Consider the following 17852-nt stretch of genomic DNA (forward strand, 5'->3'; position numbering starts at 1 on the left):
TTCTGCTCAGAAGACCATTAATTCAAAGGATGAGTTGGAATGTCAGGGGGATTGGTATGTCAGCAATACGGTCAAACCAGACTGACTGTTTAGAGAAGATGAAGAGAGTTAATGTTAGGAAAGCAGGGGGACCCTGGAACAATTGGGAAGTGGGATGGAGGGAGTGTGATTCTCTTAAAGGTTGGGGAAATAAGAGTTTCATGCCGGAGAGGCATGGTGTGGAGTGTGGGGTCATTAGATTTTACACATTTAAAGGGTTATTCCCTGCCAAGGCCCCTTTCTTGATCACCAGCCCTATATGCACATGCCTGTTCATTCAATGGAATGTATTCAGGCTCTTCCATAAGCAGCTGCTCACAGCCTTGTTCTCTGCACCGCGGACACAAGCCCCACAAAGATGTATTTTCTTTAGAAGGGCTGAAAAGGGACACTTTCATCTGCCTGTGTGTCCCCTCAAATTCTGGGCCTGAGGCCTTTGCCAGGGCCCCTCAGTTCCAACCGGCAGTACACCTTGCTATTCCAGTCCTGGGCCTTACACAGCTCTGCCAGTGCATCTCACTCTTGACCTACAGCACCTCTGCTATCTCTTTTTTGGTTCTCCCTGTAGGGTGTTATCTTAAATGGTCGGTTTGTGCTGTGGGTAAACCCATTTCGCTTGCCATTTAAGCCACTATTTGAGCCGAGATGTTTTTCTGTTAAGATCTAGTGCATTAACCCATGGCACAGTCCAGGCCTGCAGTCTCGTCCATGAATAACGTTACTTTTACCTTTCTGGCAGATGATTAGATCACAATCGAAAGACTAATCGGACTTGCTTTGCTTACAGTCAATAGTAGGGTATTCAATTGTTAATATATAGGGCCAGAGTTGCAGGTGCTATTTTGGCACCTAAACAAGAGCCAGATTTTCCCAATTGCTCAGCTCCCAGCTGCTCCACTGTGATATTTATGGCCGGATTTTCAAAAGACCAACCAGCTGGGCCCGGATTCTGAGATCTTTTTTATGAATATCTGGTCTGTAATGAGGAATATTTTCACCATGAAGGTCTATCCATACAATTCCCATCCTTAGGGATTTCTTCTGGTCAGTTAAATTCCCATGCATTATGCTCACAATTCATTTTCTGTCCCTAAAGTTCTTTGACAGGGGAAAATTACTTTGTGAACTTCTTTTCCCAGCTGTTAAGAATCAAGCTACTGGAAACTTCATCCTTAATGTCAAAGCCAAGGAAGCCAAAAGCAAAACCTTCATTGAGATGGGCTTGGAGTGGGAATACACAATTGAGAACGGCAAGGAGAGCTTGAAAACCAGTGGCCCCCTGCATGAAGCAATCAGTGTGCTGGTGAGTCACACTGTCTTGTCCTCTGGAGATGTGATGGGCACAATCATTCTCTGAAGCAGAGCACACAGTGAAATCACTGTTACAAATGCTAGAAGAGCCTGATATACAATGTAGAATGGAGTGGCGGAATTTCATAGTGGAAGGACATATGGCGTAAATCCTACAAAACTCTTAAAAGTTATTTTAAAAAGTGAAATTAACTAGCCATAATCTAATAGTGATTAAGATACTTCAGGATGTGCAGAAATACACTACGAATACACTTCTCAGAACTCTGAATGTTTTTGACCTTGCATCTGACAACGTATCAAGGCCCTACCATAGCCTACCTTACACACCCTGTTCTGGCTTATCCCAGCATTAACAGGATCTAGATTCCCCATGGCTCCGTGGAAGAAAAGCTCATCCTCCCTGCCCCCCAATGTCTTGGAATACGTGTTCACTTATTGGTATAGAGTGTTACAAACAACGCTTCTATGCCTCCTTGTATGTCTAAAGTTATAGTACAGTTTCCTATTTATGCAGATAAGGTAGAAAGTTCTGTGTATGAAGTCTAGAGTTTGAGCATATATTTTGATATGTCATGGGCATTTTCTGCACATGTGCAGTGGTCCAATACAGAGTATGTTCTGTGAGTATTTTAGAATCCTTCCAGTCATTTTAGATTAATTGAAATATTTTGAATGGATCAAGAGTTCTTCATGTTAACTAAAAGTTTTCTCTTTTCTACCTATGGTACTTGTTTAATTTCTTTCTTGTTACTTTCTTTTCTTCTACTTTTCATGTTATGTGTCTATATGCTACATTGTCATTGTTTGCGTCCTCTTTAATTCCTCTCCTCCTTCCCCTCTCACCCTTTCCCCAATTTCATTCTCTTTTTCTCTTCCTTGCTCCCTCTACACTGTCTTTGTTCTTTCTCTGATCCCAGGTTATCCCACAGGAAGATGAGTCCAAGAGCAGCCTGATGTATAAGTACATTATCCATGAAGACCTGCTGCCAGTGATTGGAAACAATAATGTCCTTCTTGAAGAGATGGATTCCTATGAGTGGGCCCTCAAGAGCTGGTCTCAGTGCTCAAAGGCTTGCGGAGGAGGTCTGTTTCTCTTTTATATGTCTGTTAAGATGTAATACACGGTCACATGTATGTCGTGGTCAGATTTCTTGGACCTGTATGGCAGTATGAGTCAAAGTAGACCTCTGGGTTTTAAATATCCATATACCTTAATTACCTAATTCTCTATTCTTTAGCAATTCCAAGCCTTAAATTCCAGCATGCTTGGGGAGTCAATCTATCTTCCTTTGGCAGCACTCTGATATACTGCTTTATTTGGGAGTCTGGTTTGACGCATCATCTGATGCTCCCATTTGCTTAAGATTTCTGTGGCTTCTTAGAACCTGGGATTTCCGAGATGGTAATTTGAGTGTCACAGGGAGATTGGCCCCTTTAGGAGGTTTTGGGGTGGTCCAATGCACTTGTGACATGTCAGCTGCTTCCCAGTTGGATTTTAAGAGATGGGACCTGGGCCATATAAGTGGGAGAGCCTAACAACAGACCGGGTCAGTCCGTGGATTGGAAGGTGAGAGCTGTCAGAGATCAAGAATCTGGAGGAGGTCTCCAGGGAAAGCTGAAAAGAGGGAGGGCTAGTTTGCTGACTTTCCTGAGCCAGAGAGCCAGTTCTTGGAGGCTGAAAAGGGCTGAGGGCCAGGAAGCCAATGGAGGAGGGGCTAGCCTGCTGACCTTCCTGGGCCAGAGAGTTTCCATCTTTGCCAGAAAAGGCTGGAAAGGGCTGAAGGCTGAGAGCAGCAGAGAGAGATACCTGCTGGCTCTCTGAGCCGGAGAGCTGAGCTGGAGAGCCAGAAGAGGACTAAAGACTGGGGGAGGCATGGTGAGAGACACTGGAGCCATACTAGAAAGGCGAGCCTGGTGAGAGATGTTGGAGCTGTACTTGGTGTGTTCATAGACTATTGGGACTTGGAGACTGACTGTACTATTTGGACTGTGCTGGGGAATTCTGGATGATGGTTATGGGACTGTTGTTATGGTTTATGTGCACAGAGCTTTATTTGGTAATAAACTAACCCTGCAAAGGCTAGGTATCCTTGGAAAGTCTTTGTGGACTATTTCTGGGATGATCCACTGAAGGGGAAACAGGCATGTGCATGGGATGTGCTGCAGCATGATGCTGGAGGGCACCCTAAGGGGCTGCCCCATGACAGTTATAAAGACCCTGGCAATTATTGCAGAGCATTCTCTGATGCAGCTCCACTCCAAACGCACAATGTCATATTTTTCAACATTCTTTTTTAATTATACCTGCAGAAGTTTGAGTGGATATCTTTTGTGCACACAGCATAGGTAGTTGTGCATATAGGTGCCATTTTTTATGTGCGAATGTTGGTTTTGCACAATCACAAGGTGCACTAGCAATTTTTGTAATCTCAGTTAGGAGGATCTCTGAAAATGTAACCAGGGTTCTTTAAGTCAGGTTTCTGCAGCTTTGCTTAAAAGCACAGACCCAGGCTCTATACAAATGAGAATCATCTCACTGTTATTCTTACAGATTTGGGGAAGGGCCTAATCATAGCAACTTAGAGAAATGGAAAGACCTGTAAGACCCAGTAACACTTCCGCCTGTCATTGCTGGTTTGTTCCCGCCGGTACCTGGGTCATTCCCTACACTGAGAGACAGGAAGTGTGTGTGCAGGTTCTGGGGTGCTTGTTACGCAAAAGAATGGATAAGACGCCACAGTTACACAAGTTACAAATCTTTATAGCTCCCGTTTCAAGGCAGGTGAAATCATCATAATTATTGAGCAAATAGATGTAAACTCTATCCAGAGCACTGAAATAAATCAGTTTTTAAAACTCAATGCAGATCTGATGGTTCCACCTTGTTCTCATTTCCTTGTAACTGTGATTTTTTTAAAATAAATATTGGCATTTGGGAAGGTTTAGGGACAGGCAGAGATGGAACTGAAGTCCTTGTTTTAGCTACAAGCTGCTGCAATATGACTTTCTCTTATACGTGCTCCACCAATTAACACAATCCTGACATGAAGGGATCACCCTCTAGAAGAGTGAATGGAAGCTCATGCTTCAGGCTAGCTTAGCCCAGACCTGGTCTTTTTCCAAGCAAATGTGACCAGTGTGCCAAATTCTAACAACATTTTGGGGCTCTCTTGTGATGTGGATTCTTTTCTTTTCCATCAGGGGAAGTAAGCTCCAAAGTGAGGCCCATCTAACTCTTTTCAATAGCCACAAAATGCACCAGAGCTCAGGGGCTCGTCTGCTAAGTCCACTTTGTGATCCCTGAGGGACCTTATGGCAGTGGCCTAAATTAGAGCTACTCCCTTGAACACTCACCCTGTGTCTGAGCAGAACTTGGATGCAGTCAGGATGCAGTTTGGAATCTGGTCCTAGTTTTGCAGAGGTGAAATGGCATTTCCCATTGGCTACATAGCAGCCAGCAACCATATGGGTCAGGCAGGAAGATGGGAATGACTGGGGTATTCCAGACTTGAGTAGCAATATCTCACCACCACCTCCTTGTTGACTGCAAATATATTTGGTGCGTTTGTGTGTGTACAGCCTAGAGGAAGTATTGTCTGGCTGCATTATGGCCCCTTGTATGACATGCTGAACTCCATAGTTGGAGTGCAAAGTCATAGTAAAAAAGCAAGAGGAGCTAGTTAGGGGGATCCAACTAATGGTCATCAAGGTGGAGTTCCAAACCAAGTTGTGTGTATACTGGTGATTCCTTTACTCCCTGTGTATTTTTCTTTCTGTGGTTCCTTCAGGCATCCAGTACACCAAGTATGGCTGTCGGAGGAAAAGCGATAACCGGATGGTGCATCGGAACTTCTGTGATAATGGCAAGAAACCCAAGCCGATCCGGAGGCGATGTAACCCGCAGGAGTGCTCCCAGCCAGCGTGAGTTCTCCCCCCTACGATCATGACACTCTGCTGTGCCTGCATGAGTGTGCTCAGGGTTAAGGCAGGAGGCTCTGGTCATTTTCATTATTGGCGTTGGTGCAAGAGCTAGCATGAGGCAGCCTTTCTCCCCCCTCCCTCCCAAGTCAAAGAGGTGGAGGGATCCAAATATTGCAAAGGGTAAGTTGTTTTCTTTTAAATCCTCCTCCCATCCCACCCCCATCCTGAAAAGTGCAAAAGGATAAAATCTTGGTGACCCAGTACTGTCCAAATAAGGCAGGGACACATGCGAGGGAACTGACAATGATTTAAGTTATGGAAGGCATAACCATTCCTAATGGGTTATGCAGGCTGTCATAGAGGGACCAAGACAAACTTGCCATTGTTTGGCCTACTGGAGTCCAACACATTAGATCAGCACAAAACCCAACTGTAAGGCTCAGAGAGACAGGTTCTCCGCTTCTGTAAATCAAGTAGCTCCACTGAGTTCAGTGGAGTTATCCTGGTTGACACCTGCTGAGGATTTGCTCCTTAATCTGAAGACTATGATACAGCTAGGAATATGAGCTCCCACATCTCTTCCAAGGACTCTCAATCTGTGATCTCAAAGCTCCAGAAAGATAAGCCAATCAGAATCTGAAAAAGTCCAAATATTCTCCCCCTCAACCTGTTGACAGTGCTGTATTTTAATGATTCAGCTGGATGGCAGAGGAATGGGGAGCCTGCAGCAAGTCCTGTGGCAAGCTAGGAGTTCAGATAAGAGTGGTGCAGTGTGTCCAGCACCTCCTGAATGGCACAAACCGGACGGTACACACGAAATACTGCACAGGAGATCGACCGGACACACGCAGGCCCTGCAGCCGCTTGCCCTGTCCAGCCCAATGGAGGACAGGTGCCTGGTCCCAGGTGCGTGAGCCCAGGTTCTGCAATGCATATGATGTTGGGACATAGTAAAGCTTTTATTCCATAGATGTGCAGATCTTTAATTGGTTGCTACCTGATTCAAAAACTCCAGAAAGCATGATCATCATACATCTCGGGAGCCTGCTGGCTTGCAAAAGAACCTGCTTCACTACTATGGAAAACTCACCAATCTTGGGTGATTGGTGGCCAGTGGCCATGCTGAGTAGCTGGGGGTTAGCAATGAAACCTCCCTTATTCTGGTGGGAGCTGAGAGCGTTTTCTCAGTCAGGAGGATATTTTTATACAGCACACACAGTGTAACATTATCCGGAGATATATTTCACTCTAAGTGCCTGATCCAAAGCCCAGTGAAGTCAATGGAAAGATTTCCATTGAATTCCTTGGGCTTTGGATCAGGCCCTAGAGGACAAGGCCTGTGGGAGGAACACATTAACCCACAGCAAATGTAAATCACCTAGATAGCAAATTAATTCTATAATGAACTAGATAATGACATAGACGGCTGGTGACATTATTGTTTGGGTTTGTAGGAAGACAAGAGAAAAGTAGCTTTCCAGGTAGTCCTTTTAGAGGCAGACAGGGGTGTGTATATGTGGGCATGGTAATGCCTCTGTCCAGCCCAGAAGAAAGCTAAGTCATTGGTGGCAGAGTAAGGATGGGGGATTTGGGGGCGCTTATAATGGGTGACCAGTGGTATCAAACCTAGGGGGAAATGCTTGGTATGTAATTCACTTCAGTGCATTTGAGAAGCCAAACCTTTCATCTCCAAAAGTACCTTTATGATATAGAGATGAAAGTCATTCTTAGTTGGAAGGTTAAGCAGTATCCAGCCAAGGGGACAAATTTCACCAAAGCTGGGGAGATCTCTATCCATTGGTCTGAATACTAATTTGTGTGTGTTTATATACATAGTCTTGCACATGTGCACACACACACACACACACAGTTCTTTTTGAAGCCCCTTGTTTGTAGCATGAGGTGCATTTCGGTGTCTCCATCCCTGCTTTTCCCCCCCGGCACTGATAGGTGTATTTTTCCCCTCCTTGGTGATTTGACACAGTGCTCAGTCAGCTGTGGAGAAGGCATCCAGCAGCGCCAGGTGGTGTGCAAGGCCAGTGACAATAGCATTGGGCAATGTGAAGATGAGAAACCAGAGACTGTCCAAGTCTGCAAAATGGCAGCGTGCCCAGGTGAGAGGAGCTGAAATGTCACTGGAGCAGACTTTCCTAGAGTCAGTCATGGAATCAAACCGAGAAACGGTCAGTGATGTGGTACAAGTTGGACTCCTTTGCATGTAGATCTATTCTACTGATGTGTAAAGCTATGAAAGGTGATGTAGTTTACATGCCAAGGAGCAGAAGAAGGTGTTACAAGATATAAGTTAAGGATTCAGGTTGTTCCTGAAAATCCACTTCCTTAGATACAGGTATTCACATATTCCCATTCGCTTCAATTTAAAACAGCCGCTGTTACTGTCTTGGTAGAGTACCTGCGCTGTGCTGCTAACTGTACTAGTCAGTAAGCCCTGATGTTCCATCAGCTTCAGGGGAATGCTAATGACACAATGGCAACACAGCTGAAGTGACCTTGAGGACCAGCAGGGAAAAACGTTAACAGACAAGACTGACATTACGGAAATGTACAGCACTCCTGGCCTTTCCAGTCTTCGTCCTTTCTTTAGGACCAGAGATCGTGTAAAATTTTCTGATGGTGTTGCGATGTGTAAATAATTGATGATTAAGATGAGGCCATCAAATTTATTTTAATCCTTGGCCAAGATTTTTAACAGTGGTTTTGGATGCCTCATTTTGGATGCCCAATCTAAGATTCCTTACGGGGCCTAATTTTCAGAAAGCTGGGCACCTGCTCTCAGAAAATCAGGTCCCTTTTTAAGGTGGCTCAGGTTGCACACCCAAAAACTGAGGCACCCCAAAACCCTTGTTACTTTAAAAAATCTTGATGTGTGTCTCTAGAAGACAAGTGCTAGTGCAAGGAACCCTCCCCACCATACCTACTCTCAAATTCTTTTGGAAATGCCTCTGTTGGGCTAATCTTTATGCCTAAACCTTCTGGCCTTGATCTACCTACAGGAAAGCTACCAAGTATTGCAGCAAAGGCAGACACCAGTGATCATGTGACTCCAAAAGTACAGTGGGTACCCCAGGATGGGCCCCAAAATCCTGTTAACAAGATATCTTCAAGTAAGTTTCCCCTCTTCCTAAGTTTGTCTCTTGGAGCAGAAGTCTCTTTACCTGCACTACTCAGGAAGAGATTCTGCTATTAAATGTTTACAAGCCGTCCTCTTCCTCTTCTGTGACTGAAGTGGAAATAACTTAATGGAGGACACCATTTTTTGAAGGCTAGTGGAAACCTTTCTCAAAGGGAGATCAAAAGGTTAATGCCCCATAATGGACACCAGAGGAAAATACAAGCTTAGCTTGATTGCAATCTGAAGTTGTCAAATGCTACTGTGCTAAGATGGGTGTGCTGGGAAGTGCCCCACCACCTCCCTATTTCATGCTTAGTGAGATTGAAGTTAGACCACTAACACTGTTCTTTGTCCTTCCCTACAGTCAGCATTCAGCACTCACCTGAGCTGCCTGTTCAGAAACCAGACCTTTGCGGCACTCTGTTCAAGTGTTATAGGTTCCCTTCCCCATTTCTTCCCCTGCCACCCTCCCTGCTCCCTTCTGTGGGTTTTGCAGTTGGAGAACGACCCAAACTCTCTTCTGAGTCTTTCCCTTGATAATTAAACAAGTCTCTGTTTCATTTTTGTATCTAACCCTGAAATTAGGGTGCCATCTAGTGGCCCTTGATATACAGTTGCAAGGATTTTCCTAGTATCAGAGGGGTAGCCGTGTTAGTCTGTATCCACAAAAACAACGAGGAGTCTGGTGGCACCTTAAAGAATAAGAGATTTATTTGGGCATAAGCTTTCGTGGGTAAAGAACCCACTTCTTCAGATTCATGGAGTGAAAATTACAGATACAGGCATAAATATATATTGGCACATGAAGAGAAGGGAGTTACTTTACACACACACACACACACACACGCACAAGCCCCAATATTTTTTGGCCAGTGAATTCCCTTGTAAATATTGTCATTATTTTTTAATGTCATTATTTTTGTGGTGGTACAAAGAGCAGCGATACGTTGGGTCAGATGGCCTTTTCCTAATCTTAGAGTTCTTGTGTTGTGTTAGGAAACTGGATAGCTACATGGACAGGGAATTTGTAACTTTTAAGTTATTTCAAATCTGACATAGGGAGGTAGTGACAGGAAGTTGTTATCATTTGATAAAGCTGATAGTCCCATTCTATTAGTGGGCAAATGTCAACATCACAACATGATTCTAACAAATGACTTTCTTGTCATTTTTACCTGTTACTGCCAAAAGTATGCTAGATTCTTGTCTAGATGTGAAGAAGACAAATTTCCTGTCCCAGGCCCCAGTTCAGCAAGGCATTTTAACACATGCATACAGAGTAATTCCATTCAAGTCAATGGGATGTATGCTAAAAATTATGCATGTTCTTAGGTACCTTGCTGTATCAGAGCTCCAAAGAAGTAGACATGAGAAGGATTAAGGGTCTGATCCAAAGCCCTTGGAATACCTTCCATTGATTTCACTGGGCTTTGCATCAGGCCCTAAATGAGCCTGGAGTCTTTAATTAGCGTCTCATCCCTAAAGATGATTCTTCCTCAGTAGCATTGAGGCCTAATGGCATGAAGGAGCTTCCACTGCTGTTGATTTTACTTCTTCTGCCCTGTGGGTGGGTGGATGTCTCCAGCAGCAATGTGACTCCAGCACCTACCACTCAACGCTAACATCAGCTAGTCAAATTAAAACAATGGAGTCATTCGGTTATGTTGGTTTGTAGTGACAATTGTAGCAATGTTTATAAGGCTGCATCTGGAGTCTGTAAACTCCCTCTGAAATGCCTGCCTTATTTGAACTGGTCTCCTAAAGGTGAAAGGTCCTACATCCTTTTGCTAATCCCCTCAGCCAAACATTTCACCATTTTGGTTCATTTAAGAAAACATTTGTGAATCTTTGCACGTCTTGATTTTGTTAGGAAGTGGGAGTACCAAAATACTGCAGAGAAGCAAGCTGTACCTTTGGTATGCACAGTTTTTCTAATAATAATAATAAATAATATTTTGGTACTTCTGTTACACCTTTCCTCTGAGGAGCTGAGTGCTTCCAACATGCCTGAAACCAGAAAGTCAAGATGTACAGATCAGAGAGTGTCACAGGAGAGTTCACCGTTTTCAATGCTTAAACCAAACCTTGAATTTGAAATTTGACCAATGTGAAACATGATGTAACACCAAGTGTAATATGGCATTTTACTCTGACAGCAGCTTTATGGGATAATTTTAAACCCATGTATGCAGTGTTTTTGGATCGTATTTTGTGCACATTATTATTGTACATCCTAGTTATACTCACTAGCTTCTTTATAAATGTTTTTGTCACAGAAGAGCCTTGCCTTGGGGACAAGTCCATATTCTGCCAGATGGAAGTTCTGGCTCGCTACTGCTCCATCCCTGGCTACAACAAACTCTGTTGTGAGTCCTGTGGCAAAAAGGTCTCCACCACCAGCGTGCCGCCCAGTGTAGACCAAGGTGCTTCAGAGACTGGAACTCACGAGGGTGCTTTCTTTCCCAGCCCAGTCACACCACTGCCCTTTCATCCCACTGCCCGGCATCGCCCACATAGGATACAAAGCACAGCTGCCAAAGAGACAGATGCATCCCAAGCTGCTCATGCCCAGCTGCCCAGCACGGAAGGTTCAGCTGCCCATGGAACCTCTTGGGCTAATGCTGCGACCCAGTCTCGGGGCACTCCAGTCGATGATACTTCAAAAGTTGACCCCTCAAGACCACTACCTCCTAGCCGGTATGCTGCAGCAGGGCAGAGTTCTGGAGAACTCTGGGGCAGCACTGCCTTTCAATGGTTCTCTCCCGCCTTGAACAAACCTGCCGGTGCACACAGCGAAAGCAATTCCTCTGTCCCCTCCCAGGGCGTAGCACGACGGAGAAGGCATAGTACGGGATCCGAGCAGCTGGGGAATAGTCTCAGGACCTCCTCCCCTGTTGTGACATGAAACATTTTCCCAATGTCTCTCTTGTCGACGGTTTACATGGGCAGAGCAGCCAAGTTTCCGAGCCACTTTCGGAAACGGATGAGACACAGATTTAAAAACCAAACAGAAGGCTACCGAAAAAACGGCTTCATTTTTATGACTTTTCAGCAGTGTCACTTTTTAATTCTTTATTGGAATAACAAAAAAAGATCAAATCAAAGGAAGAAACAAAAGGAAGAAACAGCACTGGCCACTGGATTGCAAATGAACCCCAAACAGTGGCTGAGCGCGCACAGCTTGTGTAGACCACGCCTGGTTACCTCAGAGAGTGGCTTGAATCAATCGGGCATTTCCTTCCAAGGTGCTACAAAGAGATTTTTCAAGCAATAAAACAAAACTCAACAGAAAGGACCTTTGACCCTCAGCTCAGTCCTCACTCAACTGCTGCTGTTATCCATGTGGCAAGGATCACAGTGGATTCTGAAATCCTGTTGGAAATGGTGCTGCAAATAGATTTTCTATTCTTAACCTCAGCGAAGAGCAGAGCAAGGGGCAGGGGAACAGCAGGCCCGATGGACTTGTACTCTATACGTGTGGATGGGGAGACCCAGTTTCAAAAGCAGGGTCAGGAGCGGAGCTGTCAGTGTCCTGACCCAACTGGGAGAGGGATGGTACATGGCAGGGGTGTTTGGCTTCTTTGGGGGGGGGAGTCATTGAACTGCACTGTGCTCACAACCTGTCTCCAGCTGCGTAGGGTGTCCTTTCAAGGCTGGCAGCCGGTGTTTGTGTCTGGAGGCTCTATGTAGTGAGGCAATAACAAGGTCAGTCACCAGAGAAAGAGGCAGAAGTGGGGGAAGAAGTGTGGCATTAACTGCAGAGAAAATGAGGGAATTCAATACATAAATATGTTACAAATTCCTGTGTTTGTGAAAGAAGTATGTTGCCCTGACGGTCCTGAGGAGAGCAGCCCCTGCGTAGAACAGTTGGTTAGCAACATGTGGATCGACAATGCACGTCTCTTCATTTGAAATTTTGGCTGTGGGGGTGTGTGCTTGTCCTCTAAAACTGTTCTGTAAGGTGCTGTTTTGATTCCTGCTGAGACCCCGTGAGTGGGGAGGGTCCCAGAGCCCGGGTTCCATCCCAAGCATAAACATCTACACTGCAGTTAAACAGCCCTGTGGCCTGAGCCCTGTGAGCCCCAGTCAGATGACACGGGCCAGCCACTGGTGTTTAATTGCAGTGTGGACATACCCATCTAGTCTGACTATATTCCTGCTCCCACTGAAGTCAATGGCAAAACTCCCATGAGCAGGATTGAGCCCAGTCAAGCAAGGTGCTGAACATCTCCTGAAAGGGCTGACTTCAGTGGGAGTTGAGGGCTCTCAGAAGATTGCAGCTGGTGTTCGGTGCTTTGCAGAAGCCAGGCCTAATCTGGACAAGATGGACACAAATAAGACAAGACAACAGTTCGGGCAAAGGCAGGTGGGGGATCATTGCAAATGAGAATAAGGTAGGCAAAATTGCTGGAATAGTAGGTGGGTTTGAAGGCCAGGCCTGGCTTGGCAGATGGATCTTGAGACATGAGTCCGGCTGCAAATCCGTTCTCAAAAATACATTTTTCTGACATTTGTGCTTATTGTGGGCTTGCTTTTGCTCCCACTGAAATCAGTGTTTGGCTGATTCAATGCTGTCTTCAATGGGAGCAGGATTGTGCCCCTGTAGTTGTCACTGGTGCAGGAAAGAATGTGGGTCAGCTGATTTGCAGCATGCCCTCAGTCTCTAGACTGCAAGCCTCATGGAGTTAAGGAGTGTTCAGAGCGCAGTAAGCGTCAGATCCACCTCATGCCTCGTGTGAAGGGCTGAGTCCAGACCTCGTCTTGACTTGGCTGCTGAGGAAGTCCAGCCCTTTGTAGGAGGTGCCCAGCATCCTGAAGGGGTGGGTCCTAGATAATCTTCCTCTTGTGTCAGAGACGAGGACGCTCACTTGACTCAAATGGATGGTGTAAAGAGAAAGATATTGTTGCCCTTTTTTGACCCGAGCAGCTAGTCAAATTTCAGGCCTTGGGATGTTCCCGCTGGAAGTAACAATCGATGGAGTCTGATATTTTCTTTGCTGCAATCTTGTTTATTTACAAGGAATGTGCAAAGCCCTGTTTCTCTGATTGCAGGAGGAATCAAGAGCAAAAGGAGCATTTCCTTAGCTTACTGCCCCAAGCCTCTTTAGCCAACAGGCCCAAAAGCTTGTTCCCACTAGTTTTGTCCAGGGTCACACTGTGCTCACAGGCTATTGCTTGGCTTTCTTGCTTTTTGCGTGCCTCTCTGTTCTTGTCTGTCTTCAGTTTCTGGGTGTTCTCCCCCTCTCCCCCAACTCAACCCCTCCACCTACACAATCCAAAACTCCTGGGTGGGCTCTGTTAGGCCTTGTTTTAAGTGTGGTCCCTTAAATGTCTCACAGCTATTTTAAATGGAAGTCACATTCGTATGTCAGTTTCAGTGAGGTTTTAACTCAACCCCTAACAAGGTGTAATCCAGTCCATGCGCCTATATTGTTGGTTAGTGCTTTTAAGGCTTTAATTTTAAATGATGTGTTTGCAAGAAGAAGGGCTCTATAGTATGAAAGAAGTGTATATACACCAAAGTGACAAAAGGGGTAGAAACGCTCAAAAAACCCAATAATTTGTTAAACTAATGAAATCCTTTGGGGCCTTTTGGCAGGAATGGGGAGTAGTGAAAAATGGTTCGTTCTTTCTTTACTGCCTCTTACATTTTTCTGTTTTTTACCTTCTGCATTGGAAGGCTTGCTGTGACATTTTAGCCAAGGGCAAAAAATGCGGAGTGTCTGGGTTGGTAGTGACTCTCTGCACCCTCACATGTGGCTGACAAGATGGGTAGGGAACTATCTCTCTGAATCTGAGACAGGGGAGGGATAGCTGGGGTGCCCACATGTTTTGGGCCTGCGTGAGGTCACTGGCAGGCATGGAACTCAGAGTCCCAGCTATATGCTTCTGAAGGCTACATTAAGTATTTAAAGGCCAGTGTAGTGCTGGAGACTTAGCCCAAGAAAAGGAAGCCATGGACACTGTGCATGCTGTATCAATAATACCTGCCTGGTCTGTTGCAGCTGGTTAGTTTCTGTTGTAAGGAATTTGAAGCTGTTGGAGATCAGATCAACCAATCCCTGAATGCAAACTGCTTGTGACCTATTGTCCCTCAGAGACACTTTCCCAGCCCTGAGATATACTGGCGTAGGTGGGATAGCTCAGTGGTTTGAGCATTGGCCTGCTAAACCCAGGGTTGTGAGTTCAATCCCTGAGGGGGCCACTTAGGGATCTGGGGCAAAAATCAGTACTTGGTCCTGCTAGTGAAGGCAGGGGGCTGGACTCGATGACCTTTCAGGGTCCCTTCCAGTTCTAGGAGATAGGTATAGGTATAAAACGGGTCTAGTGAAAGCAGAAACCTTAATCCAGTAGCTAGTGCAATTTCATGTCAGACCATCGCAGACCCCTTACCAAAATGTAACAAACAAGCATTCTTAAAACTAACAACACATGTAAGGAAACGCAGTAACAGGATGTCTGTGATAGAGGCATGCAGGTTTCTGGAACCATCATGGACCCTTTCCTAAGTTTGCTGCAGATCTTGGGCCCAATTCTGGCAAGAGCTTCACCAATGTAAATCTGGAGTAACCTCATTGATTTTAATGGAGTTACTCCAGACTTACATAGGTGTAACAAATCAGAATCTGGCCCTTAGACGACTTCTTACTGCAAACTGCACACAACATTAGTGGCTTGTCTCTCTGATTGAAATATCATTATGAACTTTTTAAGGGAGTGCTTGAGTGTCAGTGTTTATTTATTATGCCAAAGATAATGCTTCATTTTGTGTGTTGTTTACTCTTTAAAGAGCATTCTTTTCTAAGACTCTCACCTGAAGCTTACAGCTCCCACCAAGGTACATTACCTTGATGGCAACACCCACTGGGTGGAACGGGTTAGGAAATACCGCATCATCCTCCACAATAACTGTCTGTAGCCAGTGGTCATTCCTGATCAGTATTGTGAGCAGGTCTGAGTGCCAGAATACCAGCAGCTCCACTTCAGCCCCAGCCTCTGGAGAGTTTGGGGTGGGGTAGGAACCATTCTCCATCTCACCAACAACTACTCCCAGTGCACCAGCGTGGCTAAGGTCTGGAAACCTGTCACATGTGGAGTCAAACTGAGCCCTGATTTCAGGGCTCAGGTTTGACACCTTATATAAACATAGCACATAATTAATATAAATTATGCACTAAAACATAGTACGTAATTGTGATGACTCACTGCATCAGCTCCAAAGTCGTAACGTGAACTAGTGACTTGTAGGCCACATCTGCTACGACATTTACTTTGAATCCACAGGGAAAAGCTGAGAGGAGGGAACTGTTGCCTGGTGGAGATGGTAACATGCATCACTTCTGCTAGTTCTGTGGCAACTCAATGGGATTAAGATGAACATAGGCAGTTTTTCAGCTTTTTCCCCCTGAAGCAAAACTTTTCCCTTAAGCAAGTTCAACACATTTGCTCTTTGCCCCCCACAAAACCTGTTTACATCAAGCATTAAAAAACGATTGCTAACAATCATTGCTTGGGATGTCTCCAGAAAGCAGAAACATGTGCAGGCCCTTGCACTCCACACACAACAGCTGTCCTAGGTGTTGTACAAGTTTTGTATTGCAGCATCTGGGAGCAAGTCTTTGTCTCAGGACTGGCTGAATGAGCGCGGTCTACAGTAGTTTGTCCCTACTGTGAGCAGGAAGCTATAAGCTTAGCAGCTACACCAGTACACCCATTTCTGCCGCCTATGTTCCACAGTGTAGTGTGTCAGATTTGGAAATTACCCCAAAGCCCTCACTCCCTGCAACATGATAGAGCACTATAGGATGGTGCTTCAAGGATCCTGGAACCCACTGGTACAACCAGGGCCGACGAGAGGCGGGGGAAGCCGGTACAAATTACCGGGGCCCGGCAGTCCGGAAGGGGGCCCGGGGCCCGGCTTTCTCCCCTCCCCCCCCCCCCCCCCCCCCGTTGGCCCTGTTTATTCGGTCCGCCCTTGCTGGGGGGCCCGAAAAAATTTTTTCACCGGGGCCCGAACCCGGTCTCGGCGGCCCTGGGTACAACAGTGGTTGTAAGATTGTGTGTGGATGTACCAAGAGAGTTCTGCAAAAGTATTAATGTTGCAAGGACAAGCAACACAACAAACCAGTTGATGCGATTGATGTCCCTAAAATGGTTTTCTTGCTCAGTGTAGACTGATCTATAGTGAGTTGGGCATTTGTTTGATGTTGGTGAAGTCCTAATACATACGTGGTTTGCAAACCAGAGAAAACACTAGTCAACACCAGAACTGGGCACAACAGTGAGATTCAAATGTATATGAAGGAGGTGCAGTTTAAGGTCTTGCACAGGGATGTACCAGTGTCACACCAGCTAATGACACTATGTGTATGGGGCAAGTCACATCACCAATCTCTCCATCCCACAGTAGTGAAGATTTGTCTCCCCCCACCTCTGCCACTCCCACCCACAATAAGATTGTATGTTGCAGCCGATACCTAACAGGGTGAGTGGAGCTGGGACTTGGGGTGGTTTCCTATCTCCTCCTTGGCCGATGAACACGTCAAATCATTCCTGTGATGTAACCTTGTCCAGTGTTATGATGTATAAAGTTTTGTACATATAAGATTCAGAGCTTTTTAATATTTATTAATTTTGTTGTTGTTGGGGTTTTTTTGAAACTCTTAATGTAAAAAATCCACTCAATGCCCTCACCTTTTTCTGTTGGTTTATTTTTGAGGGCAGTGGGGGAAATATACCATGTGAATAATGCAACCTGTGTGTGGTTATTGAGAAGTGGGTTGAGCAGTAGCAGGGGTCCTGGGCAGTAGTCCCAGATTGTATCTCTCTGCACGTTATGCAAGAGGGAAGGAATGGGCAGGAAGTAGATTTCATTCTGGGTTCAGGAAGAATGATACGGGGAGGAAGATTATAAAAGTGATGGGAAAAGTCCCATCATTAGACGAAGTAGAATGCCAAGTGCAGAGGCCCATTGCATTAGTTTGTAGAGCACTTTGAGGTCCTTGCATGGGCCACATCTCCACTGCCTGGCACCTATTTAAAGTGAGTACGCAGTACTACTGAGTCTGGATTAGTGGAGTGTAACAGCCAAAGCATGAGCTTTGTCCATATTTCTATCATTAGGGGACTGTGTTCAATAACCCTTTCCCCACCTCCAGTCCACCTCTCTGGCTGGGGTGTAAATCAGAGGCAGAATCAGTTAATTCAGGCTTTAAGAAGAACAGTATTTCATTTCTTTATTTAACTTCAACAAATCCCATACAGACACACACCTGGCTGGGTCCCATGAAATCTTAGAGACATTTTGGCAGTGTTTCTATTCAGTAAATGAGAGTGGCCCAAGAAACACACAAACACATGCACTTATAAATTAGCAAGCACACTGAAACGGCTGCAATAACTACATTTCATAAAAACCAGACGAGCCTGCTTGGTTCATGCAGTC

General features: G+C 45.4%; 1 protein-coding gene across 1 annotated transcript in view; it reads left to right on the forward strand.

Annotated features, from left to right (window-relative positions):
• The window catches only part of ADAMTS14 (ADAM metallopeptidase with thrombospondin type 1 motif 14), a 107144-nt gene extending 95832 nt beyond the window's left edge, over positions 1 to 11312 (forward strand). Inside the window, exons 16-22 of the mRNA XM_065407718.1 lie at positions 1179 to 1342; positions 2271 to 2436; positions 5142 to 5274; positions 5973 to 6180; positions 7259 to 7388; positions 8289 to 8399; positions 10684 to 11312. Of these exons, the coding sequence (XP_065263790.1) occupies positions 1179 to 1342; positions 2271 to 2436; positions 5142 to 5274; positions 5973 to 6180; positions 7259 to 7388; positions 8289 to 8399; positions 10684 to 11312 (1541 nt within the window). The remainder of the gene's footprint in view (positions 1 to 1178; positions 1343 to 2270; positions 2437 to 5141; positions 5275 to 5972; positions 6181 to 7258; positions 7389 to 8288; positions 8400 to 10683) is intronic.
• The last annotated feature ends 6540 nt before the right edge of the window (positions 11313 to 17852 follow it).

Source organism: Emys orbicularis, chromosome 7 (genome assembly GCF_028017835.1).
Source record: "Emys orbicularis isolate rEmyOrb1 chromosome 7, rEmyOrb1.hap1, whole genome shotgun sequence".
NCBI lineage: Eukaryota > Metazoa > Chordata > Testudines > Emydidae > Emys > Emys orbicularis.